This window comes from Merops nubicus, unplaced genomic scaffold (genome assembly GCF_000691845.1).
Source record: "Merops nubicus isolate BGI_N331 unplaced genomic scaffold, ASM69184v1 scaffold13613, whole genome shotgun sequence".
NCBI lineage: Eukaryota > Metazoa > Chordata > Aves > Coraciiformes > Meropidae > Merops > Merops nubicus.
Window position 1 is genome coordinate 13,027 of NW_008599686.1, and position 26,359 is coordinate 39,385.

The 26,359-nt window shown below is 38.6% G+C and overlaps 1 protein-coding gene across 1 annotated transcript in view; it reads right to left on the reverse strand.

Annotated features, from left to right (window-relative positions):
* Positions 1 to 26,359, reverse strand: part of LRBA (LPS-responsive vesicle trafficking, beach and anchor containing) — a gene marked incomplete at its 3' end in the record, with an annotated part of 64,507 nt that overhangs the window by 3,221 nt on the left and 34,927 nt on the right. Inside the window, exons 22-30 of the mRNA XM_008937477.1 lie at positions 25,294 to 26,316; positions 24,013 to 24,188; positions 22,825 to 22,978; positions 22,257 to 22,437; positions 20,833 to 20,957; positions 20,358 to 20,465; positions 17,564 to 17,735; positions 16,535 to 16,970; positions 7,727 to 7,860 (exon numbers count right to left, since the gene is read on the reverse strand). Coding sequence (XP_008935725.1) covers positions 7,727 to 7,860; positions 16,535 to 16,970; positions 17,564 to 17,735; positions 20,358 to 20,465; positions 20,833 to 20,957; positions 22,257 to 22,437; positions 22,825 to 22,978; positions 24,013 to 24,188; positions 25,294 to 26,316 — 2,509 coding nt within the window. The remainder of the gene's footprint in view (positions 1 to 7,726; positions 7,861 to 16,534; positions 16,971 to 17,563; positions 17,736 to 20,357; positions 20,466 to 20,832; positions 20,958 to 22,256; positions 22,438 to 22,824; positions 22,979 to 24,012; positions 24,189 to 25,293; positions 26,317 to 26,359) is intronic.

Consider the following 26,359-nt stretch of genomic DNA (forward strand, 5'->3'; position numbering starts at 1 on the left):
GACTTACATTCATATTTACCAGGTATACCATGGCAAGCTTTTTCATTTTTCCTCTAGCACAAACAGAAAGTAATTCAAATGTGAGTAATGTGAAAGTGAATACAAATAATGTGTTACACCCTTAATACTCCTGCAGTGTACTAGCATATACTAACATAAAGCCAAATGGTACCATTTTAAAGCATCTCTCTCAGTTACTGGAGGTGCTCATCCAATTTCAAGTAACTTAAACAGAAAACCTGTAATTTTTTTTGTTTAAAATTAAAACATATTTGTGTCAAAATGGAACAGAATACAAAATGAGTGGGTATTTTCAACAGCCTGCCTTATATTTTTGCATCACTGGGACTCTGACAAAGACAGATATTATAAAATCCTCCATTGGATAAAATATGCATATGATAAAATCCTCCAGCATCATTAGCATGATGGCAGTGATATAACCTCATTTATGAGTTATTAACTTTGCCACATCAATTATGCAAGGGTTAATAGGGAAAACTTGGGTCATTTCTGTATTCTCTGCTTACAAACAAACAAAAGCAGTTGTGTTGTGTCAAACTGACACTACGTGGCTCTCATCAGCAGAGCAGGAATCTGTAAATATTAAATTCTGATGCTCAGTATATAAAGAGAAATACAAGCTCCACACTGCAGTATGGATTGGTATTAGCAATGATGAAAAGGGGGTAAAGCAAGACAGCCAGAGATTTCACAGATATTTGCTGCCAGGATAGGAATAGTGACTCACAAATCTTGCCCTGCATTCCAAACTATAGAAAGGAATGAATCTTAGCAGACAGATTTCTGTGCATTTCCCAAGAGCATAACTGCTTCTAGTCCATCTGCAATCCTATCTCTTTCCAACCTTAGACCCTGTCCTATTCTCTTTCCTCTCACCTCGCCAAAAACACTGCTGGAAAAGGGAAAAGAAAGAGAGGGAGAAGAAAAGGAAAAAAAAACCACACATGAAAGAAAAGAGTTTAATCATTTCAGTTCTCACATCTACCTCAGCAAAGATTTGACCCTTCTCAGAACTGTAACTATAGAAAGATTCCTGATTGCCCCACCTACACTGGAGCCAGCTCAGTTAACTGCAACCTGTCTGGAAATAAGCTGAGATCTTAAAAGTGTCTACCAAAATGTGCCACCTGCAACCTTTCAGAAGATTTCTTCTCGGTGGAACAGATTCATAAAAAGATGGTAAAAACAGACTCCTGCAATGTTAAGTTTATTTATCATGAAAATTTCAAGCTTCTGCTCAAAAACAGTCACAGAGTTTCCCCCTGAAATGTTGGGGGGTTGTAGGGATATTTTTTTCCTATGTGGGGCAGACATTTTTCTGTAATCTTGCTTTAAAGCAGCACAGAAACTAATATATCAAACTAATGCATCAGATGGTGAAAAGTTTTGCTTTTATTTCTTTTTATATAGGAAGGAGATATCTTTGTGACTAGAAGTCACTTACATTTTTCACAAATTCAACATGAAACTCTTATTTTGTCTTTGTATACAATGATGGGAGTCAGAAGTTTTGACTGGACCATACAAAATAAAAGAAAGTGGGGAAAAAAGTGTTAGCTGAAAGCAAGGTGGAATCTTATTTCTTTTTATATAGGAAGGAGCTATCTCTGTGACTGGAATGCACTTAAATTTTTCATAAATTCCACATGAAGCTCTTATTTTGTCTTTGTATAGAATGATGCAATCAGAAAGAGGTTTTGACTGGACCATACAAAATGAAAGAAAAGAAAGTGGGGAACAAAGTGTTAGCTGAAAGCAAGGTGGAATCTGAATCTTCTGGGCATAGTTCCCTAAATAATTTACCTAATAAAGGCAAATCAAAGGTATAATTCTGAAAATTTCAATGGCTTGATTCTGAAAATATTTTCTGTCTTTTCATCACTATCATTCAATTCCTTTAAGATCTACTTTTACATCATCAAACCACCACAAAGCATTTTGGGCACGCCCAAAGGAAAAGCAGTCAAATGATAGGCCAAAAATTAGAACAGAGCCTCCTGTACAGAAAAAAACAAGTCCCACAGGAGGCAATAAACCACATGAATCAGTGGTTCCAAAAACCTGGGGTGGGGACTTTTTGGTTTTTGGGGGTTTTTTTGGTTGTCTTTTTTTTTCATTGGTTGGTTGGTTTGTTTTTCACACACATACATTCACACAATACACTGCCTGTTGGATTAAGGCTTTCAATTATTTCATTTTCATTATAACCTTTACATTTAAATAATATCATTAAGACTCCAAGCTCTCTCCCTGAAGTCCAACATCCATATTATCACTAAACAAGTCCCTCTAACTCAAAAACACTCTGCAGCTCACATGCCCAGACGTGGACTTAATACACCATCCCTAAGGGAAGAGCAGAACAGTCATCTAGGTAGTTGAACAGTGTACAGACTGACACCACAGGACATGAGGTTTTTTTCTTCTACAAATAAAAAATTGTGCATCACATATTATGTATAAGTGTAAAACTCCAAAGTTTTAACTCAGAATGAACTTTTAAATATAGACATAACAGAAAAAGCACTGATAATTTGAATTTGACAACAGCATAAGGCAGGCACCTAGATAAACTGATATTCTTTTTGAAGATTATGTAAGGATATTTATGACCTGAATTTCTTCATGCTTATCATGACCTAAATCCACATTCCAAACTCAGATACATTTCACTAAAAGGGGTGAATCTCAGATTTATCACAGCTGAGAATTTCAAGGGGTTTTTTTTTCAGATAGGATTAGGCACAGTGATTTCTGCACTCAGGTTTTGTTTTGTGGAAGTACTTGTTTGGCTGTATATAACTCAGAAGTGGCTTTTTATTCAACGATTTTGTCTGCCTTTAGCAAAAACAAAAAAAAATTAAAATGCTTTAGTAGCACATTTTCATCCACAAGACACATGTGGGTAAGTGCAGTAGCTACTTCAAACATGTGGAACTAAACTGACTTATCTCTTCCTTATCCTTTCACTGATAAACTGGCTCCTTCAAACTGACAGTTTTACAGACATTTGCAAGAACATAAAAGAAAATGCAAATAGATCATCTGTCTAGCACCCTTACAGTGAAGCCTTATTGTTTATTCAAAGTCCCCAAGGGTCTAAACAAATAATGTCTCTAGCAATAAAATATTGTTAAAGAAACTCCTTATGCAAGATCTTTATGGGTTTTTTTGCATGTACACTTACAAAGTGTGCTTGGCAATACACAAAGAGTGCAGGATATGCTTCACCCTGGGAGGATGGAGATGAATTAAAATAACAGAGTTGAATTAAATAACCCTACCTCTTAATTTTGTACAAGAGATTACCATACACAAACACACTGATGCCCTTTCTGCAAGCAGTATCTAGTAAAATCATGAACTCATTCAAAAATACACTTCTGGGGCTGAAGTGCACGATGCAAGACTACAGTGAAAGGGTTTACAAGCTCATATAAGGGATCTGTTACATAAACACATCTGTAGGTTAAACCAAAACAGATTTCAGGGAACAATGGTGCACTCTCTGAAGAGAAGTTGCTTTAAAACAGTTTTTATACTGAAAGAGTATTAAACCATTCCTATTCCCATTGCATATAAGTTGAGATTTTTAGAAGTGCCACTCCACTCTGGTAACCAGCCTTCAACTACCCTTCCACTGTAAAGCTGGAATTCTCTTCAAAATAGTTACCCAGTGAATTTCTGGAACTACCTCTGCACTGATGGTAACTCACTTCACATTCATTTTTCTTACTTTACCTTGTCTCCCTCTGACTTACTTCATTGCAACACTTCAAGGTGATTTTCACCTACATTTAAAAATCAATACAACCATTCTTTTTTGCAAAACAAGCCAACTGTGGGCTAAAATTTACATTTCCCTATATGTAGGACTAGAATTCAGGAGTCACAACTCCTTTTTTATCTCCTGTTACTGTTTATTCCCAGGTTTCTTCCAAGCATCCACCTCCTCTTTCACCTCAGCCTTTGACATGGCCTTGTTTATGACTTCACACTTTGGGGAATAGTCCAAGTCTCTGCTCAGGAGGAGCAGAAATCCTGCTGGCAGCTCTGTGTGGCTCAGGGGCAAAACAAGTGAAACTCAAAGAACTTTGAGACAGAGGGGGAGGAGGCAGGCAGCAGCAACTGAGTGGAATTTCTCAGTGTTTTCTACACTCAGTAAGGACAAGATGTAATTCACTCCTGCTTCCTACAAACTTTTCATACTCCCCCTTTATAAAAAATATATTCAAACAACCATCTGAAAACTGAATCATGAAAACCTCAAAATTGCATTCTTTAGAGTGAAGCACTAATAAAAGGCATGTGAAATTCTTCAAGTACACGAACAGAGAAACTCAGACCATCCCAGAAAACAGTGAGAACATGAAGTGCAAAAGAGTTCCAAAATGTTAACACTACTTCTGTGCCAAAAATACAATCACCCCACTAGCTCAGACAACTGTCCCAAGTTCTGTCTACCCAAATGTCAGCCCTTCCTTTCCAGTAGCCCTTCCTGGACACAGCCCATGGAAAATCTCTGCACCAAATCTCACATTCAGCCTATGGGCCAGCCCAAAGAAGAAACAACCTGAGTAAATTTCTCCTCCTTAGATTATTACTAGTAAATACTCTCTTTTGCTCAGTACCACCTTCTGTAAAGGCCAGATGGTTGGATCAACATGGGCCACGAACAACGTGGGCTTTATTTTCTCTGTTCATTTCCAAGATCTTTCAACAAGTGGATTAGCAGTTCCAGCAGACCAACAAGCCAAGTATCAACCCTCAGTGACACACTGATGGGCATGTTGAGACCACAATGGGCACATCTAGCTTCAGGAAAGGCTTTTTGTGCTGGGCAATACTCAGTGGCTTCACTGAGTAGAGGTGAAGAAACTTCTGCAGAAGGGTCAGGTTGTTTGAGGCCCAAACATGTTTTCACCCTCTTCCAAAGCATGGGAGGAACAGAGTGATCTTAGATGGTTATCCTTCCAACTTGTCAACACTTTGTAGCTGGTAGGCCAGGACATGTCACATCCACTTGATAGGAGCTTAGGACAATCTCAGGGGTCAAATATCTGTGACACTGACAGACCTTGAGCTACAGGCAAGGCACAAACTTCAGGAAAAGAAATACTGGGGAGGGGGATGATGAATTCAAAGCACACAAATGGCAGTGGGGGCATCTGGAACCACACAGGCTGACTAACATTTCAACATAGATCCTACCTTGACCAAGCAATTCTGACCTCCCATCTACAGGTGAGGGTGCTCACATACTATATAAAACTTCCTCTGAAGTTATGCTATGTACACACTACAACTCAAACACTATCACTTGCTGTTTAATCCCATTTCTGTATCTGTAGCTCCTCTTTCATCTCCATTTTGGAGTAAATCAACCCAAGTCTCCACAGTAAAGCATTATATGTTATTATATTAAAGTTCTGTTTGCTCAGTCAGCTTTTAAAACATATCAAACAAATGCTTACAAAACTCAAAAAAAAATTCCCTGACTTCAGAAAAAACAGCTGAAATGTATTTTTAAACAAAGCAACAATTTTTAATAAGTAGCCTTCATATAAAATGTGAAAAAGCCCCAAACTTATATTTACTACACAAAGCTCTAGTCTCAGCACATTCTAAAAAAGGTTTTAATTCATTTGCTTTCTTAATTAAAAAAGTAAACAAGCTTTACAAGGAATGTCAGCTTAGAAAAAGACAAACAATGTATTGACTCTCTGCTGCATGAAAGAAAAACTGGTGAAAGAACATGTGATTTGAATTCAGGGGAAAATTACATATATATGTTATATTTTGGTTTTGCATCCTCAAATAAAGTGGTTAAAGGCCTTATACTGTTATTCTTTATTTTAAACTTAAATGTGTGCAGTTTATGTGAGCAACATAAGTGTAAACCACTCCAACTCTGCAAAATTTTTGTTTCCATGCCACTATTTTACCGGGGGAAAAACGAAACAGTCTCATGTTTTAATCTGTTACAGGCATGATTTCATTTATCCCTTAACTTTTTCTTTTAATTAATTAGATGGCCAGTCTAAACATGTCTACTATTTTTAATCCTGATTAGTTTCTTTTTATGCATATCAGTTCAGATTACATGTCCAATTTTTGCCAAAACTCCCAGACAAGCTGGAAGTCACAGAGTTACAAACTACATCAGTATTGTTTATTGTCTGGACTTCTGACACATTCTACAGGCACAGAAGCACTTATTTTTTCTGCTATATGTTCTTAAAAGATTGACTAAATCTGAAAATCAGTGTTCATTTGTTTTGTTTCTATTGAAAGCATGTGAATACTGACTTCAGAAATTGTAATAGATTAGTACAGTGCTAACTCCTGCAATTTCAGTGACCAAATGGACTCTCCCTTTTGCAAAGAGTAAGAACATACTGGATTTCAATAGCTTTTCTTTTATCAAGGCTAGAACAAAACCTTTCTCATTTGCCCAAGAAATGCAATGGGCAGTTGAAGGTGGTAGCCACGTGAGTAGCAGAGGGTATGACAATGGATGACTTTTTTTCCTCAGTCTTTGCAATTTGGATGCAAGTTCAAAAAAAACAGGAAGCAAGAAGCTCAAGTATTGAAAAGAAACACCAATAATCAGGCATAGCTTGAGATTTCCTTGATTAAGATGCAAATCAGTTCTAAGTCTTGATGTTAAACTTGATGGGCACAATTCTGAGATCCTACAGTCTTGTGACTTAAACCTGGCTAAGTAGGAAAGCATGCCTTTGACACAGCACACAAGGTTAAACATCATTTATCTCCTACAGACTGACCAGAGAGACTAAGGGTTCAAAGGACCACTTGCTTATAAACAACCTACTCAATTTTGTCCCCCCTGAAAAAACTGTCCAAAGCAATTAGTTCAGCATCAACACTGAATCTGACCTCAGGCTACAGCTATTGGAAACACTTGTATATAATTTTCTGTCCTGCTCAGAACTAACACACATATCCTTGGACAAATACCCTACAATTAATAAATAAACAGATAGTTTACATAATAAAAATTCTGCCACAAAAAGCAGTCTTTATAATGTATCACATTTATACCAATTAGAAGTTAACATAGTATGCTTGCTTTGCAAAACCTGTGAGAAATCTTGAAATTCTACAAATGTCTCAGATGTCTGCCTTTGTTCTGCTAGATGAAGGCAAGAGGAGAGCCCCCAAAAAGTTCAGCAAAGCTTTCTTTTTTTAAATGCAACACTACTTTTGTTTTTTTAAAAATTTATAAACAGGTTATTTTTTACATTTGTGTAGCTACAGCACCAAAACCAAAAATTAATAAAATTATCTGGGGGAGAAACTCTCAGAAAATGTCAGAAAGGATGAATTCTTTTATTCATGAACATTTATGATGTCACTGACAACTGGCCCAGTTTACTGACCTAGAGTCATGCCTCTTTCTGTACAGTATCTGATCCTGGTCTTTGTTAGAGGCACAGATATCCAGTGCAGGACTGGAAGCTCCCAGTGAGGGCACAGGACAAAGGTATCAATATATACACAGAGTAGTATGCAGGATACAAAAGGTGCCTTTGAGATACAGATAACTGAAAAGAGTCTCATCTTCACATAACAAAAAACATGTAACAAAAACCTTTTCATTTGTATTCAGAGTGAGTGGTGAGAGATGGAGAAGCAGGAGAGGAAGGGTTGGGATTTAGGTTAACATAACCTGACTCACCAGGAGAGTCTCCTGACACATCTGGGGCTTGGGCTGCATCTAAAGCAGAAACCACACTGACAGCATTTGTGGGGACACCCAGAGCAGCTGCAGAAGATGAAGGGGTTGATTTCTTCGGTGGTACGATGACACTCCTAGGTGAGGAAAAAAAGTTAGTAAATAATAATGTATGAAATTTCCCACATACTGATCCTTGTTTACACATCCAGCACATACACCCCTATGCCCTGCAGAAGTAACATTTCCTCCTCACTTTTTTTTCCCCCCTCAACTTTGGCAATCTACCTTAACCTAAAGGACCCTTCATCCTTGTGTAGGTTTTATGGTACACTTCAATATCTCATCCACTTCTGGAAAACCCCTGACAAAGAGGTGAGGACAAAAAGTTAGTAAATAATAATGTGTGAAATTTCCCACATAATGATCCTTGTTTGCACATACACCCCTATGCCCTGCAGAAGTAACATTTCCTCCTCACTTTTTTTTCCCCCCTCAACTTTGGCAATCTACCTTAACCTAAAGGACCCTTCATCCTTGTGTAGGTTTTATGGTACACTTCAATATCTCATCCACTTCTGGAAAACCCCTGACAAAGCAGCACACAGTTAGGAGACCAGGCTTCCCATTTCACCTTAGTATCCCTAAGGTTTAGTTTTAAACTTCAGGTAACCATTTACAGAATACACATTATTCAAAATTGAGTTCCTGAGATAAATTATAAACACTGAAGGTTGCCTTGACAGTATACTACTCCTGATATTCTAATTCAGGACAGGAGACTAACTGAAGAATATCCTGTAGCTAAAAACATATTAACAAGTATCCATGTGCACAGAGAAACATTTACACCTCTTAAAAATCAGGCTAAGGCACGAATTTGAGTGTATCTTCTCAATTAAATTTTACTTCTATGACAACCAAAACATTCTTTGGAGCTAAAGAGAGAATCTCCATCTTTTATACAAGTTCAATGTTGAGCTTTACAGTCAGCATTAAGGGCTACACAAGAGGAAGAGATGCAAAGTGACAAGTTCAGCATGGAGATTTATCTCACGTTAGCAAGACATCTATTTATGCTATACCAATTTCAATTAAATTGTAGTGCTTTATTCCAAATACCTAAAAGGCCTTGTTAAGCACACGTTAAAGGCATTTTTAATTGCAAGTTAGCTCCATAAACATGCAAAAACCCAGCTAATGAGGTAAAGAGTACAGCTGATATATAATGCACTCCCACAGCAGCGCTTACTTTTAATTACCTGGTGTTAACCGTAAGCCGAAAGTCTTCAACATTCAATTTATTTAATCACATCTTTTGTTGACAGTACTATAACTACACACTGAAAGTACTCCCTTAATAGCTTTAAAATATTCATTTTATTTATAAAGTAACTTAGAAACTTGGCCCAAATTCAGGTGTGGTAACAACCACCAAATAAGTTCTGTCAAATATTTCTAAGATAGTTCTCGCTGGAATGGGAAAAAAAAAGACTCTGACTCCCTTCTGCTGTCCAAGGGATGCCACAGAAGCTAGACCACATTACTGATTAAATCAACCCTCCTTAATGGCAGGAGTAGGCAGGCACCATACTTGGAGACAGTACATGTCACATCATTATAAGGGTGACTGCTAATGTTAACTATGCACTGAAAAAATAGAAGCAACGCCACCTGAGCCCCAAGTCCAGATACTGTGCCCAAACCATGAATTTTGCTCTTATGTTCATGGTGGTTTCCCTGAAACATAAGCAATGCACTAAAAAAAAAAGAAAATTCATCTATTTAGACTGTCTTTAACCACTTTACCAATTAATTTTGCATTACCCAAGAGTAAGAAGATCTCTCACCCAAGGATCTGTGACATTCACTGTCTGGAAGCTGTTGACACTATTCTAAAACATACATTCAAATACTGGAATGAGCTTGGAAATTACTACAAGTTTACTGAGTACAAGATGCACCCACACAACTTTTGGGTATTTGTCCAACATTCATGATCCAGCACTAAAGCCCAGGAGTGTTCTTCTACAGATTTTCAGTTTTTCTTGTACAGCCATCCAATTCCAGAAACCCTGATCAATAATATTAAGTTCAAATCATCCAGATGTATTACAAATATATGTCTATTCCTGTGGATTCTATGAGGTCTCAGTGCATGACCTGGAAATATTTCCTTACACACAAAGTTACAGAAACAATTAACCAATTGCAGCTAACGAATACATAGGATTATACTGGATGCAGGGTGATATGAGAGAATGTCTAGTGACAAATTTTGGTGCACATGTAGATGGTAGTTGTGCACATATAGGTAATAGCTGTTCAAAACACATCATTCATGGAATCAATTTTAAATGGGAAAACACCAAATTACCTTGACAGTAAAACCAAATATTCCAGGGAAGGGATTTTTTTGTTTTGCTTTCAGGGCTTAAAGTCAATCAGAAATCTATGAAAACATCAAATGAGAATAGCTGTGTGCTCTGCATGGCTATGAATGCTACTGATGCTACCCTCTGACTCTACTAGAGCCTCAGGAACTACTAAACAAGTGGTATTTTAAGTCATAAAGGGCCACACCCACACCTTAAAAAAACCTCTATAACCTGCCACAACTCTATGTATTATCATTCCTTCCTGTAAACTCCTAGTGACCTTCAGCATGCTCCAGTGTAGCCTCACTGAGGGAGTAGTTCCAGCAAGCTGCCAGACTCTACAGCTACCCAAGGAGAGGTGCATTCAAGCAAAGGAATTAAGACTTTTCATTTTTAACCCTGGACTGCAACAGACAGCAATAAATGGCCACAGTAGTCCCTTTCCAGATCTCTTGTATACTTTCTCACCTTCAAACCTGTGGAAGTTTGGGAATACAAATACAGCTGCTACTCTCTTTTTCCTACTTCCCATGAGGTACAGAGAAAAGGAATGACATTCTAACATTGCCATTAGAATTTTCAGCATCTAGAAATTGCATTCACTGAAAGGAAGACACCCTGATTAGTAGCACCAGAAATATGGCAGTAATACAGAGCTGTTAGCAGGCTTTTTTTGTTTTTTAATTTAATTATCCAACATCATTCCTTTTGCTTTGATTGAAGGAACAGAAATGAAGAAGTGCAGGTTTCAGACTTCAACATACAGAACATAAACTGCCTTATAAACAGCACACAGGGCTGTGCACATTTGGGTTCCACAGTCACCACATGCTTAGAGCAAGAGACAGTGACTCTCACAAAGTCTTCTGAGAAATTTAGGGTATCATATCCCACTGGAAAAGAAGTTCTAGCTTTCAGCTAAAAAAAAAATAAATTTAAAACTAAAAAACTCCCACCACTTCATAAATTCTGAAATAATTCCTATATTTAAAGGTTGTGTTAGAACTTGATCCCCTCTGTTACAAGCTGGCTTAAGGATTCAGAGTCTTTGTGATGCAGCACAGCCAAAGGCTGCTGCTGTGTTCCATAACTACCCAGCAGGATAAAAGGCCACAGTCCAGGGGCTGGAAAAAATTGCTGCTTCACGTTGAAAAATCTGAACCTTGGAAGAAAACAAGAGGCTTTGAACAACTCACCATAAAGTTGTTTCCTAGTCATGGTCTAGTTCTGAACAGAATGTATTTTAGACAGTGATCTTCAATAGTCAACTGAAATTACTCTAATTTTGCCAGCCAAAATACAACAAACAGCATTTACAGTGAGGAAAGAAGGTCCCTTCTCCTGACAGCTGTGTCAATTTAAAGTATAGAGCCAAAAAAACCACTGGCTAGTGTCCAAAGAGGTGATGTAAAGAAACCCCAAATCGTGAACACACTTTCTCTTTGTGTCCTGGGCAGTTGCCACAACCCTCTGATTAAAAATAAATAATAAATAATTTTTTAAAAGACCTCAAGAACAGCAAACCAAAACATTGAAGTATCTCAACATGATTTCCTCCACAGCTCTGCACTGCTGCCCCATTTGTAAGGCAATGTTTACTGCTAGGTGTGGCTTCCCTTTGAGTGGTGCACGTGCCCAGTGTTAGGGTTGCAGGATTTCTTTTGGACACTTCCAGTTCCAGGAAGTGGAAATGGAAGTTTACATTTCTTCAAAGGATGAAAGCACAGCCTGGAAATCACATATTCCTAATTACCAAGCACCAAAAAGCTAATGAGGATATTTGAAGCATAAACATTGGTCCTGTTTCTTTCTCAACATTCTGGAATTCCTGAAATTTTCCTTCTTTGTGTAGCACTATGGTATTTTCTCTGAATCTTTAGGTGGAAACACAAACATGTTCCAACAGAAGTAGTTGTCATTAACCATCGATGTTCCTTTGTGTCCCCCTTTCAAAAGATTATTTAAATGCTAATATAGGTAAAATGAATGCAACTGGCAGGAAGAATGTATGAGACAGTGGAAAATCAAGATTAAATACTGTAGTCAAACAACTACGTGGAAAGCATGGACTGTTCAGCACATTATTAAATCAGGTACATTTGACAGAAGAGTGTCTTAAAAATTAATGTGCTTTCAACTTCTCTCAAATAATAGGGCAATTTCTTTTAAAGAGTACACAGACACAACTGTCCTTTTTCACAGCTAAGCTGACAAGCATTTCTTTAAAACCTAAGTACTGCTACAAATGTGAATAAAATATTCATCAATAAGGGGCCTCATACTCTATTTCCTCCAATCTATATAAATACCTTTATTAAAATATCTGTAATCATGCATTAATTTCATCAGAACAACAACAAACATTAAGCAACCTCACAGAGGGTCACGTGCAAAAAAACAGTCAATGCATTTTACTCCTTAACATCCACAATATCACACCAGATCTATTAACCCCCTACTTCTGCATTGTATTTGTATATTCTAACATCTATTAGCGTAATATTCAGATACAGGTGAAATAAAATAAACTAGAAAAGATGCAGAAAAAAAAATATTTCCAAGGTGCATTTCAAGCAGACCTCATGAGCTGTGGTAAAAATGGTAGTTTAGTTACCTTATTTACATAGCTATATGAGATGCTTGCCTTTTTAAATTTAAAATCAAATATTTAAGGTTTAAAGTAGGAATTTACAGCACATGAACTTCTAAACGTAGGTCAGGCATAGGGAGAACTGGGCACCATAAATACATCCCAGCCAGAAGGTCAGTGTGTTATTAGTCCCAATTATGCTGAAGTGTAAGAAGCCTTCGTGTTGCAGACAATTATTCACTGCTGAATGAACACAGACCACTGAGCTGAGCACTGACTTCCACCACAGACAAAGGCTTACACAAGAATGATCCATTCTGCCAAATTCTATAAGGATTTACTGTTGAAAGCTTTCTTGGTTTCAGATCACCGGTTCTTCTCTTTCAATATAAAGACACCAAATATCTATAAATAGCTCCTAAATTTTGAGTATGTTTTCCTAAATATTTTAAGTTGGCAAGCCTACAATGAATTCTAAATGCATTTCAAGTTAGAAATTTTCCTTGGGTGCAAGTCAAACATTCCTAATGCAAGATGGGCCAGGCCAAACTGGTGACCTCACTGTAATTTAAAAATACTTACACGAGCTCCAGTTCCTCTTGACATACAGGAATTGATACAGATTTTATTCATTTTTTAGTGAAGAGCAACACAGGTGGCAGTTTGCCTGTCTCCTTAGGGGATAATGGGTCTAATTCAAAACCAAAAGAAGTTAGTCTTGTTCCATGCTACCAGAAGGATGCCCACTGCAGGGCTCCTAGGCAGTGAGCATAAGACCAATAAAGAGGATCAGAGACTTATTTTTACCTCGACTTGTGAGCCAGGAAAGCTGCCTGCCATGTCAGTGCCATTCTCTGAGCTCTGCTGTCTGTAGATAATACCCATTCTCTTATGTCCCCCTTGAAAAACCCAAGGAGAAAGGAAGAACAAGAGACTCTCCACACCATGAGAGATCAGAGGGGTGTGGGGAGGAAGGGAAGAGATGATAGAAAGAATACAATCAATTTTGCAGCAGAACTTTAAAATCAGCTTGGCAGGGAGAAGACTTCAAACAGTTTGCTTCTTCAGCCCCTACAGCATGCAAATTGTTGATGTGCCAAAAGAGCTGAGCTTCTCCTCACAGCAGCTGTGCCTTGATCTGCAGATCCCCCATTTCCATATCCTATCTGTCCATGGTAGACTTAATCTTGTCAATGACAAGTTTAGTCTTTTTATATTTAAGGACCAAGTCAATGAAGCCTAATACGTATTTATTCCTTATAAAAAAGGGACTTTGATTAAATTTAACTGAAATACCACAGCCAACCATTGCAGAGGTACATGCACACCACTGACTGACAAATGTGTAAACACAGGCTGAGCCAAACTAAGCAGCTTACAGATGATGTTCCAAAAAGATAAACAAGCTTATTAACATATCTGTTCTGTAAATTACAGCATAGCTGTAGATTTAAGCTCTATGATACAAGACTGTGATTTAAGAGCCTATATTTCTCTGAACCCTCAGCATCAGCTCCCTATAATGAAATAATTATTGAACATTTCCACAAAGAGCAGCAGAAGCCAGGAAAGAGACACCAAGGTTTTATTTTAAATTACACAGTAAAAATAGCAAGTGATAGGTTATGGATTTTATTAGACTAACTGAAGAGAAATGTAACCTCTATTTTTTTTCCCCTAAACTTTGGTTATTTTTATTTCTGTTTTATTTAAATCTGTTTGCATTAGCCCTCCCCCTTCCCCACTCCCCTTTCTGGTCTGCAGGATTATTACCAAATCAGAAAACTGCTGGTTTAGGTCACACTGAAAAGCAGAGCATTAATTCATGTCTCTTGGAAAAAAGCCAATGCAAATCTTGAACTTTATCATGATAAACCCCTGGCACCCACTAATCACACGATTGTATCTTCACGTAAGATAAGGGGAAGATTTTGGGCCTGGGAATGAACACACACACCTAGCTGTTTGCAGAGGCTTGCAGCCTGGCAGCCTTTCAGTAAAGTTTCACTCACATAGCTGTTACTGTATAGTCTCCAGCTATGGCTGGGAAGTTGATAATCCTTAAGATATGAGGAGAGTTTTGATTTCTGACACAGCATTCCTGAGATAAATGCAGGATCAGAGAGGTGCTTTGAAATTCCCAGAGATACCCTCTCTGGTAAACTGCTACATGGGAACAACTTCTAACAAAGTGTCTTTAAAGAGGGGAAAAAAAAAAGTTAACTCACAAAACTTATGTTACCCATCAAACAATATATTAAATGTAAACCAGACAGAGAAAATACAGGAGCACCCCACAGCCTGTTTTTCCAAACTTTCCCAATGTTCCTTAGCATTTGTGCCTACACCACAGATAAGAGCTACTATTTCTAACCCTGGTACAATATTTTGTAATAAATTTTCTCTCTCCCTGGTACAATTCCTTCCCAGTTGTCACTAGGAGTCATTTCAGAGCATAAACTTGTATTTTGAGCAGTCACACTAGATACAGACACCTTCAAGTGGCCATGAAACTTTCCTCTCTCTATAATTTTAAATATATGTTTTATATACACAGTTATTCTGTCTTTTTGGTTAACTCTCTTACTAGCTAGTTAGTAATATGTCTTATCATAGATCAATGTATGTACCACAGATGCAAGATTGTCCATGTCACTACCGGGTGACAACTGACTAGAGGAGAGACTTGTACATCACTAAGGACACTGGAAAAGTGAAGGCAAAACAGCAAGTCATTCAACTTCTCAGTGACTTGCTTTATAAAGCACACTGCAATTTAAAGGTTTTTTTCATTATTTGAGTGACTTTCTAACTATAAAGAAAATAAGAACACAGAACTGGTAGTGGCTGAAGGGCTGCTGCCAATGGTCAGTATTTCATTACTGTATAGGTTATCAAATTCAAGCACAGAGTTTCCTCTGATGAAAAGGTTCTATAGGCATAATCTACCTATTGTAGACATCAGGACTGCAAGTGTCCAGTTATTTCCTCTATAGTAAACCCACTTTACAGCAATTCACATCAGATTTGCACAGGCAGCACCAACCTTCAGTTTTAACACCACCTAAAAAAATAATTCCAAAATGCAACACATGCTTCTGTACCAGACCTCCAGACAACTGTCACTTGTACTAAAGTGTGTACTAATATTTGTACTAAAATTTGTACAGCTGTCACTGTACTGAGAGCACCTGGGCAGCAGCACAGAGAGAGGTGCTACAAGTTTGGATCCAGTGTCCTCCTTTTCCCAATTTTCCCCCTCTGAAAATTTTCCCCCATCATCCTACTGCTCCTAAAACAAGCTCTCCTGTTCAGCATCACAAGCAGAACACAGTATCTACTTTGAGATTTTGAATTCTTCTTTGTTTTCTTTGTTGGTTTTGGGAATCCTGGGGAGGTAAAAGTCTGTAAGTATAGTAAAAGACAACATGGGAAAAGATATGGAGATAATGAGACTGAGATGTAGGGGACACCAAAACTATTACCAGGAAAGAGGAGAGGTAAAAGTCTGTAAGTACAGTAAAAGGCAACATGGGAAAATATATGGAGATAATGAGACTGAAATGTAGGAGACACCAAAACTATTACCAGGAAAGAGGGACTTCCAAAAGGAAAAGAATGCTCCAATTTAAATCCAGTGGAGCATATGACTATTAAGAAAGGCAGATATTTATTAATATACATCAAAATTCTGTAAGCTGTTATAAAGGTTCTACTTGTATTTCAAAGCATCTTGATTATGTGAAGCACTGGATGACACTGTGCATGAGTCCTGGCAAACTCAAGTGTGAATTTTTCATTTTAAGCAAAAGGAAATAGCCCAAATATCAGAAACTACATTACCTGTCAAAGGAATGGAATGGTACAGACTGCTCAGCAGCTCCATCACCCAGAACTCCAAGGAAGGCTGGTGGCAGCAGAGCAGCATCCACTGCAGTCCCATCAGCTGGCATGCTGACCAAGCTCCTGAGGATGTCCTTCACATTGACATTTTTTGCAGCTGGCACTGCAGCTGCAGGTTTACTGTCCTCAATGCCTGTCTCACTTCTCTCCTCCTGAGACTTATTTACTTCTAGAGAGAGCGTACACAGCACTTCACTGACTGCATCTGGACCTGCACTGACATCCAGAGCTCTGGCTTCAGCAACACTTCCAGAACTGGCTGTTTGTCCTGAGGCTGGTTCCTCCCCAAGACCAGAATCCCTTCTTTGTACAGACACTGTACTTTCTGAATCTTCAGTGGAGGGTGAAGCACCCAGAGCAGCAGGTTTTTCCACATCTGTTCATACCAAAACAGAGAACACATTCTAAGATCATTCTTATCAGAACTGCATTCACCAAACTGCACCTAAAGAAGGAACACCAAGAGATGTCAAGTGGAATAACACAGCTATAATATTTCCTCTTGCCTACTGTGAGATTTTAACATTATAATATTTCATAGGAAACTTAAACCAGAAAAATATCTTTCTAAATTCTGAGAAGCCTGTAGAGTTATAACATCCAAAAATTGAGAAGGTACTGACTCAACAGTCAAAGGAAGAAAATGAACTGATTTCCCTAAAGAAAGTCATAGAAACAAAAAGCTGCCTTTGTCTACTTGACCTTACACAAAATAGTAATGTTTCTGCAACAAGCATTCATCAATACTTACCTAATTCCATAGCTTTACACAGCAAAATCCACCTACAGCTGAGGTTCTTCTCAGATCAGAAAAAGATACACACAAACACTAAGGCAAATCCAATAACAATGATGTTTACTTAAAAGATGATAATGCACATATGTCTATACAATTTCACATGGACTTCCACAGAATTTTAAGATGTATAAGCCATATTATTTCATTTGGCCAAATAACTGACAGCTCACCTGTAGCAGGAGTTTCACTGTTTTCATTCTCTGAGCCCTTGAATGACTGGCTATGGTCTGGTGGGCGTCGCTCATTCTGGGGTTCCAGTATATCTCTGTACTTTGAAACCATGAGCACAGAAACAAAATACACAACTGCCAAAGCCAAAAACTGAGCCTGTTTACTATCCTCCTGTAAATAAAGGGGACACACACAAATTTTTCCATTACAATTTCAGCAGCATGTTTATTGTTCTGTAAAGTATGCCCAGCGCTACCATAAACAGACCAGGAGTAAACTGATTTGTCAACAAAAGAAGAACAATATTCTCTAGTCACAGTTTGCCTCACCTATAAAGCTAGGGAGCACAGCAATTGTATTCACTAATCCTTTCTTTTTCCAGTTACAAATATGACAGCTTTGACTAAGGTTGTGTGTTTTGACTACACACCTCGAATTAGTGCAGGGGCTAAGTCCCTTCTCTTTATTTACAGGTGGTTCCTCAAATGTGCCAAGTTATTACCAGCATCTGCTGTGAAGTACACCCTACAGCCAGGCAAAGTGCACACAACCAGACTGGAAAAGCATTTGTAAACTATTCTGTGAAGAAGTGCACCAAATTCCAGCACCAGTGTTAAGGTTTTATTTCACCCTCAGAGTGTGCAGATGGATGAACTGTACTACACACAATTTAAACAAGAATTGGCAAAAACCCATTTTATTACAGGTGTAACTTTATGAAGAAATTTTTAAGAAAATCTTAAAAAAAAAAAACTTAATATCAGCTATCCAAGTACCTCCCTAGAGTACTCAGTCAGAGAAAAGAGTCACACCCCAGATCTGACTAGAGGTGATGCTTTAGCCTGGCTGTCAAAGAAAGAAAAGCTTTGTAACCTTTGGGATCACAGAAGAACTGAATATTTGGGTCCTCACTGACCAATCAGTATGAGAAGAGGTATTTGGGTGGTTTTTTCCCCTCATCTGCATAAGGGCTTAAGTAGCATTCAATTTTTCCCTCTGAGCAGTTTAAGGAATGAAGTTAAACTCCAAAGCTCACTTTATCCTGACTGCAGTGCCTGCTGTAGCTACACATTCTATAAAGAATTCATTAATAAACTATACTGGGAGAAGTTTTTGAGAAGTTCCCTATGAGGAACAAAGTAACATAACTGGATCCTACCTGTTACATTGAAAAAACAACCTCTATTCCCCTCAGCTCAACCCAAATCCTTAACTTTCATAGGATAAGACAAAAAGAGTGAGCTAATAGCAGGTTAAGCACAATGCAACAACACTGGTGAAGTCCTCTGCAATGGTAAGGATTATAAAGAATTCTCTTGCTGGATGAATTTTTCCAAGACTCTTTCCAACTATAGCAAATAAAGTTGTGATCCAGTAAATTAGCACTACAGCTTCCTTGTTTTTTCTGCTTTGTTTGCAGAACTCCTTGAAATAAAATTCATATACTGCTAAGAAGTACTACTACTGGTGGTTGTGAAATCCACCTGAGTTCCTCCTGTGCAGGTTCAAATCATGCCTATTACAATTCTATGTGCTGAACATAAGAAACTGCATGCACAAACAAAATATTTAGAGGCAAAGATAAACAGCTCAGATAAAAACTATTCCAAAATAGAGCTTTTAAAGTCTACTTTATATCCACAGCTCAACACAGTAGTCAAAAATCAGAATCATTGCATCATTTTATCTTTGTTTGTGAAACAGAAAACTTGACAGATTAGATATGAAAATACACAGAGGTTGTGTGTGGAGATTGTTGGGGTTTTTTTAAGAAAAAAAAAAAATGAGTGCACAAAATGTTCTTGATTTTGAACACTGCCCAGAACACTTGTGGATGCCCCCTCTCTGGAGGTGTCCAAAGCCAGGCTGGATAGGACTTTGAGCAGCCTGGTCTAGTGGAAGATGTCCCTGCCCATGGCTGGGGGACTGGAACTAGATGATCTTTAAGGTCCCTTTAAACTCAAACCATCCTATGATTATTTTAGTTGCCACTAGTACAAATATTTTCTTCCTGTTACTCTTCTGCATGCTGATACTGAAGTAGGGGTTGAAAGAAGCTTGTTTCAATCAGTAATTGTTGAAAAGATAAAAACCAAAGTTCCTTCACTATTCTGGACAGAACAAAAGTCACTGCATAAATCATTATACTTGCTAAAGAGTCCAATTACTGTAAAACCCAGTGCCCAAGCTTGTGGCCACCAATGCCTCTCAGCCACTGCAGCTGCTGCACTTGCTTACAGAGGTGGTTTTTTAAGCAATCAATCTCAATTTCCTCAATATCAGCTACAAAGTTGCTGACACAGGGCAAAGATATTTTTAGTCAATCCAAGACTAAAAAACATATGCATATTTACACACAAATTGGTTCCTCTGAGGGGAAGTAAAGGAATTAGAGATGACCTCTGATTTCTAATTAGAAAGATACTCATTTTTCAAAGGGTATACACAAACTTCTTTATGATGCATAGTATACATTAACAGCTTGCCCATGGCCAGCGTGTAAGAGCATATGGTTTTACCAAACACAACATATTTACCAACAGGCAGTATTCCAGAGAGTCAGGTCCTAGGAACACACTGAGGAGCCTGATCAGCAGGTAGCAATTGTCACCCCTCCCTCTCTCCAACCCCAAACACTGCAACAGCTGCAGAGTGTCAGGAGTTCCTCACTCCTGCAAGCAGTACAGGGGTTTTGTAAACCAAATTTAGCCAAACTGCTTAACACACAGCAAGTGTTCAGCAGATACCTACTGAAATCTGGCTACAGAGAACACAAGGTTACTTGTGACTTACTATATCCCTGAACACCACTGCTCGCAGTCGGTTGATGTCCATGTCCTGCAGGAGTCTGTCATGGTCTCGTATTGGAGAAATGCCACCAGTCACCATGTCCACTGGACTCTGTTAAAAAAAGAAGCAACCCTTCCAGATTCTGTTTTCAGAAGCACAAGAATCCCTGAGTGTGTACAACCATTCACTGGACATGGTATTGTCATAGCTAGAGCACAGAGATCAGATCTGCATTTCACCTCTAAAGGGGGGAAAAATAAATCTGGCCAATTCCTGTGGCAGATTTATCCCAGCAGGGAAGGTTAAATATTTAAGGACTGAATTTACATCTTGGAAAAACTACTTCAGGATTTCCAGTGTTCATGCCCTTCACCTCTGGTAAAGTAACAGTGGTGGAGATCTAAACCTCAAAACTTATCCCCCTGTACAGAGCAATAATCACTGACTGCTGTGTTCCCGAGTGTGGTCTCACACTTGCCTTTGCTGCAGACTTTCCTGCTCCTGCAAAGCCCTGCACTGTTTTCTGGTTCTTCACATCTCCAATAGGTTTCATCTGTGCATGCTGCTGACACTCCAAGCAATTCCTTACTGCCACTGCACATACTGGAAGGGAAAAGCAATGTGAAGAATTACTCTGGGAAACAGCATTGTCCATAGCCCTCCCAGAGGCATAGAATACATTTCTGTTTATCACTTAAACTACAAAGTTTGAGCACATCAGTAAAATGATATTTTGTTTCCATAAATTTTAAATAGTCACAAAACAATGCTCAAAAGTCATTAATTTATAACTAGTAATTAATACTCAACTATTAAAACATGTATGCTGTATCTAACGGATACTTCCAAGTGAGCAAGTCAGCACCCATCACTGAAATTTCACCAGGCACACATCCCATGGGGCAGGGAGGGGGAAGACAGTTAAATTCAGACTAGCAAGGAGGAAAGACAAGTAAAACAATAGTGAAACAAGTGGCAGCATTTGCTCCACAGTGCTTTGTTACTCAAGGACTAAATGTTCTGAAGTTCCATTATTTTTTTAGCTTCACAGTTGTACCTGTTTAATCTTCCAATATTATTCTCAAAGGAAAAAAGAACTACCCCACCTCTCTACCTGTTTGCATCCCATAAATCTCGTTCTACCTGCACAAAGTTTTAATTGCCTAGAAAGGGAGAGGAAGGCTAATTACTGGTGAGCCTCTGAGCTGCTCTGCCACTCATGCAAATTAAACTTTTCATTATGAAAAGTCTTACAGCATGCAACTAGCATGAATATTCACTCTCCTCCTGTTTCAGCTGAGCCCAGTCATGACCTTTTATGTTCCCATTTCCAGAACAGTCATTACTTTTTTTTTAAGTAATGACCACTTTCTTTCAATCCAATTTGATGCAAACTTAACATGATACTGGATACAACTACTGCCTAATTTGAACCCTGCTCTTTAGAAATGCACATCTCTAGTTCTCATCACACCTTCATCTACTGACCTCAAGATTTAAAACTCTTTTCTACATACTTTCATCTACATCTTGAATGAATGAATCCTGAATCTACATCTTGAATGAAATATATACATTCATTCTACATCTTTTTCTCCATGTGAAGATTCATGGGTTTGTATTCTCAGCCTTGACTCTGAGGGTAACCTTGGCAAAAGATGTATCTTCACGGATAAAATGAAAACAGTCAGGCTACCAAAGTTAGTTTTTGAAACTTTTTTAAGAGTAAAAGAAACCTGTGTATATACACTGCAGAATATAGTAAAACAGTAAAAGATCCCAATGCTTCTTTAACTGAATTTAATCTTGATTTAACAAAGAAAAGGACAGAAGAATACAGCTAACAATTGCTGTTCAGCACCAGCAAGCTCCTGTGCTCCTTCAGTGCTTTACTTTGCTTACCCAGACGCAGACACTGACGTAGAATTCCTCCAGATGACATATTTTTCTCTGACTCAATTTCAGTGAAACCAAGAGAGCTTGCAAAAATGAGCACATCCACAAGGTTGATTAGTCTCTGGATAAATGTTAAAGATGCTTCTATTGAAAGTCCTTGGGTTGGCTCAATATTCTCCAATTCATGCTACATAGAGAAATTGAAAGCAAAAGATTTACTTCTTCATAAAGGTGATATTCCTACCACTTAAATGAAGAAAAATGTATGCTGGAAGTCACATTCAAAAGTAGTAATTGCTCATATTCCAGGAGCAATGATTAGTATTGGGATTTAATCCCATCCCATGGCACTGTGGGACAATGAAGCTAGGCAACTGCTCTTTATGTCTCCAGGCAAAGAGGGCAAAGACCCAATTTACCTTAGGGGAAGCATGGAGGTAGCAAAGGGAGTGAAGAGAGGCTTGTGGAAATGCCACACACACATTGCTGCTCCCCAAAAGAACAAGTGTAACTGTTAATACAGGACACTCTCCCACAAGAGATAATATTTTCCAACAGAAATGGGATCTCCTACCGTAGCTGAAGTGGCAGCAGAGAGCAGAGGCAATATCCCACCACAGGCCATGATCATGTTGTCCATCACCTGAGAGATGAGGTGCACCGTGTTGTGCACAAACACAACATTGTCACTGCTGTTCACAAAGTCCATCACAGTCTTTGTAGAATGGCTGTCCAGAAAAATAACCCAGAACACAGTCTGATTTTTGTGGCATTTTAGCATTTTTGTGCTTTCACAAGGCTAAAACCAGAGTCCGCAGTGGGGCAGCAAATAACATATGACTGTAAGGGCCAGCTGACATACCTTAATCTAAACCTAAAACTACCTTTCCTTTAGGTTCTTAAATCTCTCCAGACCACATCTTGCTAAAAACATTAAGAAGTGTATTAACCATTATTTGGATAAAGCTATAGCAAAAGTCACTGTATCAGGCCATACAATAAAGTTTCCTACAAGTATGAACTAGATTCAACCTGACATCTTTGGAAAAATAAAGTAAATACTAAGGGCTTCTCAGAGAAATTAAAAAATCAAGAAAACAAAACCTTAAATCCTCTTAAACATGGAAATAGATTTTCAAAACTGAACCTAAACTAAAACTACATTTTAGCTACACCTTGACAGAGGTTAATTTAATCGTATCATAAAAATTATAGTCAGACAAAAATTCATCTCAGTTTGAGTTGTTTTAATCACTTCACCTATTTCTTCATCCTTATGTTCCTTTTTATTGGGTCAGTACAGCTATATGGATCCATTTAAATTTGACATTCACTACCACAAGCAAAGAACAGACACCACTCTTAAGTTATTAAATCTCAACATTAAAATGCAGAATTACCACTGTTTTCAAAGTTTCCTTTTTTTACCAAATTCACCTGGATAATTACACTCCATATTCCTACTACAAGTTAATTTTTAAATGCATAAAACATCTCTGTGTTCACAGAACCCTATCAAAGCAGCAACATAAGTGCAGGCAGGCCCTCAACCAATACACATTTATGTCTGTAAAGTCTTAAAAACCACCTAAGACAATGTGGGCATAGGTCACAAAATAAGTACAGCTACTGAACAATGAGTAAAACACCAGACGTGCAAAACTCAGAGTTAAAGAATGACTCCAATGCAGTTTCAAAATAATCTCAATTTAATTAGAATTGAAATGCCAGTGTGGATCCTTCCCCAAAGCACAGAAATTACCTTCTCCACATCTGTATGTCTGTTTCTATGGAGAAGAGTAAGTCAGTGAGCAAGCGCTGGTGCATCGCTGACCACTTGAACTCGGGAATGCGGAACACAGTCGACCTAGAGTCTCTTCTCTGCCCGTCTGATGGTGCAGCTACTCCTTGTCCTGAAGAATCTTGCTGCCTGGACGTCTGAATACACAGTGTGCAGAATAAAAATGAACAAACCATCATGCTCTGATAATTATTTTCCATGGCATACACTGAAATGCGTTTGGCGGACTCCAGATTCTAGATCTCCAACAAGCTGAGGCTGTGCACAGGGTTACACACAAAGCTGCAACTACCACACAGATGTTATCTACTGGCTATGCCAAACCTACAGACTAGTCCCCAGCTGCACCACCACATCCACAGGCACCAACCCAGCCTTACCACAGGGGCACTGTATGTGGCTGCAGACAGTGGTTTTCCTCCTTTAAGGAAGAATGGTGCGGAATGAAGAGCATCCATTAGCAGGTAACTCTGCAGGAGGGAAGTACTCAGACAGGTGACTATTCAACCATGAAAAGCTGACTTAGAAACTAAAGACAAGAGGGGTGGAGCACTGCAGCGTGCAGCAGAAGCCCAGTTTTAAATTACACTTGCACAAAAAGAGATGCAGCAGAACCGTTTTAAATTACACTTGCACAAAAAGAGGTAGGTTGACAGGGAGTGACAATCCTACAAAGTTTTATAGTGGTGGGGTTTTTTTTTGGTTTGTTTTTTTCCTGTACCTGTAGAGTAGGCAGCATAAAAATATTTCCACAAGTTCCATCCAGACATGAAAGAAACTTAGTGCTTTTGGGTTTTTTTTCCTGCACGAGCAATGTTTGCTTCTCAATAATTATGAGTTGAGGTTATAAAAGACCAGACTCAAAAGAGTAAAAAGGGAAGTTGAATAAAGAAGCAGAAGAAATTCCAGATAAAACCTGCTCTGAAGGTGTTTCTTTCAATTCTTCAAACTTAAGAACAGAATTACCAACACAGAAGTGTCCATCCAGCCAAATACTCAGTCTCCATCAGCATTCATAAACAGATGTACAAAGAATAAAATCTTAGAGACTTCTCAGCACACCAATTAGTAAGAGTTATGGCTATTTTAAGGAAGGGTTGAAAGTATTCTTTAGATAACTCCCAAAATCCTCACACATTGAAATTCCCCAAACTGCATATGGGCACATCTTTTCAAAAACCCCATAAAGAAAGAACTTCCTTTTATTTTTAAGCTAGACAGAAAAGGACAGGTGTAATTTACCTCAGGAATGGATCTGGGGGGCAGAGGTGCTTCTAGACATGTGTTAGCTTTCAGCTCCAGTCTTTCTGTATCCGATGCAACACTAGAGACATCAAGCCTGGCGATTCTCCTGTCAGAGGCTCCAGGAGGCTCTGGCACACAGAGTGCCTTTGCATTTTCTTCAGCTGCTTTGGTCTCACTAGGAACCATCTTTTCTTCCTCCAGCTCCTTCTTCCCTTCTTCTTGAGCCACTACTTCTTGAACTGCAGAACTCACTGTTTGTGGTAGAGAAACCGGCTCCTCTTTGTTCCCATCCACACCTTCAGTATCTTTGGATTTTAAAAGCACAGATTCTGGTTGCTCCTCTGCTGATCCTTCCTGCTGTGCCACTTCACTCTCACTAGAGTTATGTTTCTTGTTTGTTTCTGCAGACTCTCCTGAAGGGAAAGGTATACTGCTTTCCTCTTTCAGATCAACAAAGTCATCTTCATCCTCCACCTCTAACGAGGATTTTTCCAGTCTTTCTGGACTTTCAAGAGTTTCTCCTTCCAAAGCAGTTTGCACTGCTAAAGGAGCAGCACCATCAGCTACTGTTTCTTCCACAAGCTCATCAGCTTTGCTCAGAGAATCCTCAATTGCTTCAGCTAGTCCAGTACTAATTTCTGAAACACTGGGCTTTCCTGGCTCTGGAGAGCATTGGGCACCAGGCGCTGCTTTCAAATCCTCTGGAGTCTCTGTGTCTTCCTCCCCTAACTCCTCCCTGTGATTAGACACTGATTGAGTTTGCTGGTCACCATCTGGTGAGGTATTTGTCTCTCTCTTTTCAGTGCTGGACTCTATATCATCATCAACAATGGAGGAAGAAGCAGAGGCATCTTCTTTTGACTCCAAACACTGCTGCCTTCCCTTGGTTTCAGTTTCTTTGCTTACTCCAGAGATTGTTCTGATGGGAGTTGTAGAACATATTCCAGTCCCTTCACTGCCTTTCCCTTGGTACTCCCTGTACATTTGAGAAAGACTCTCCTTGTGCATTTCAAAAGTTACCTAAAATAACAGAGTGGAAAGCACATTAAGAATTACGTATTAA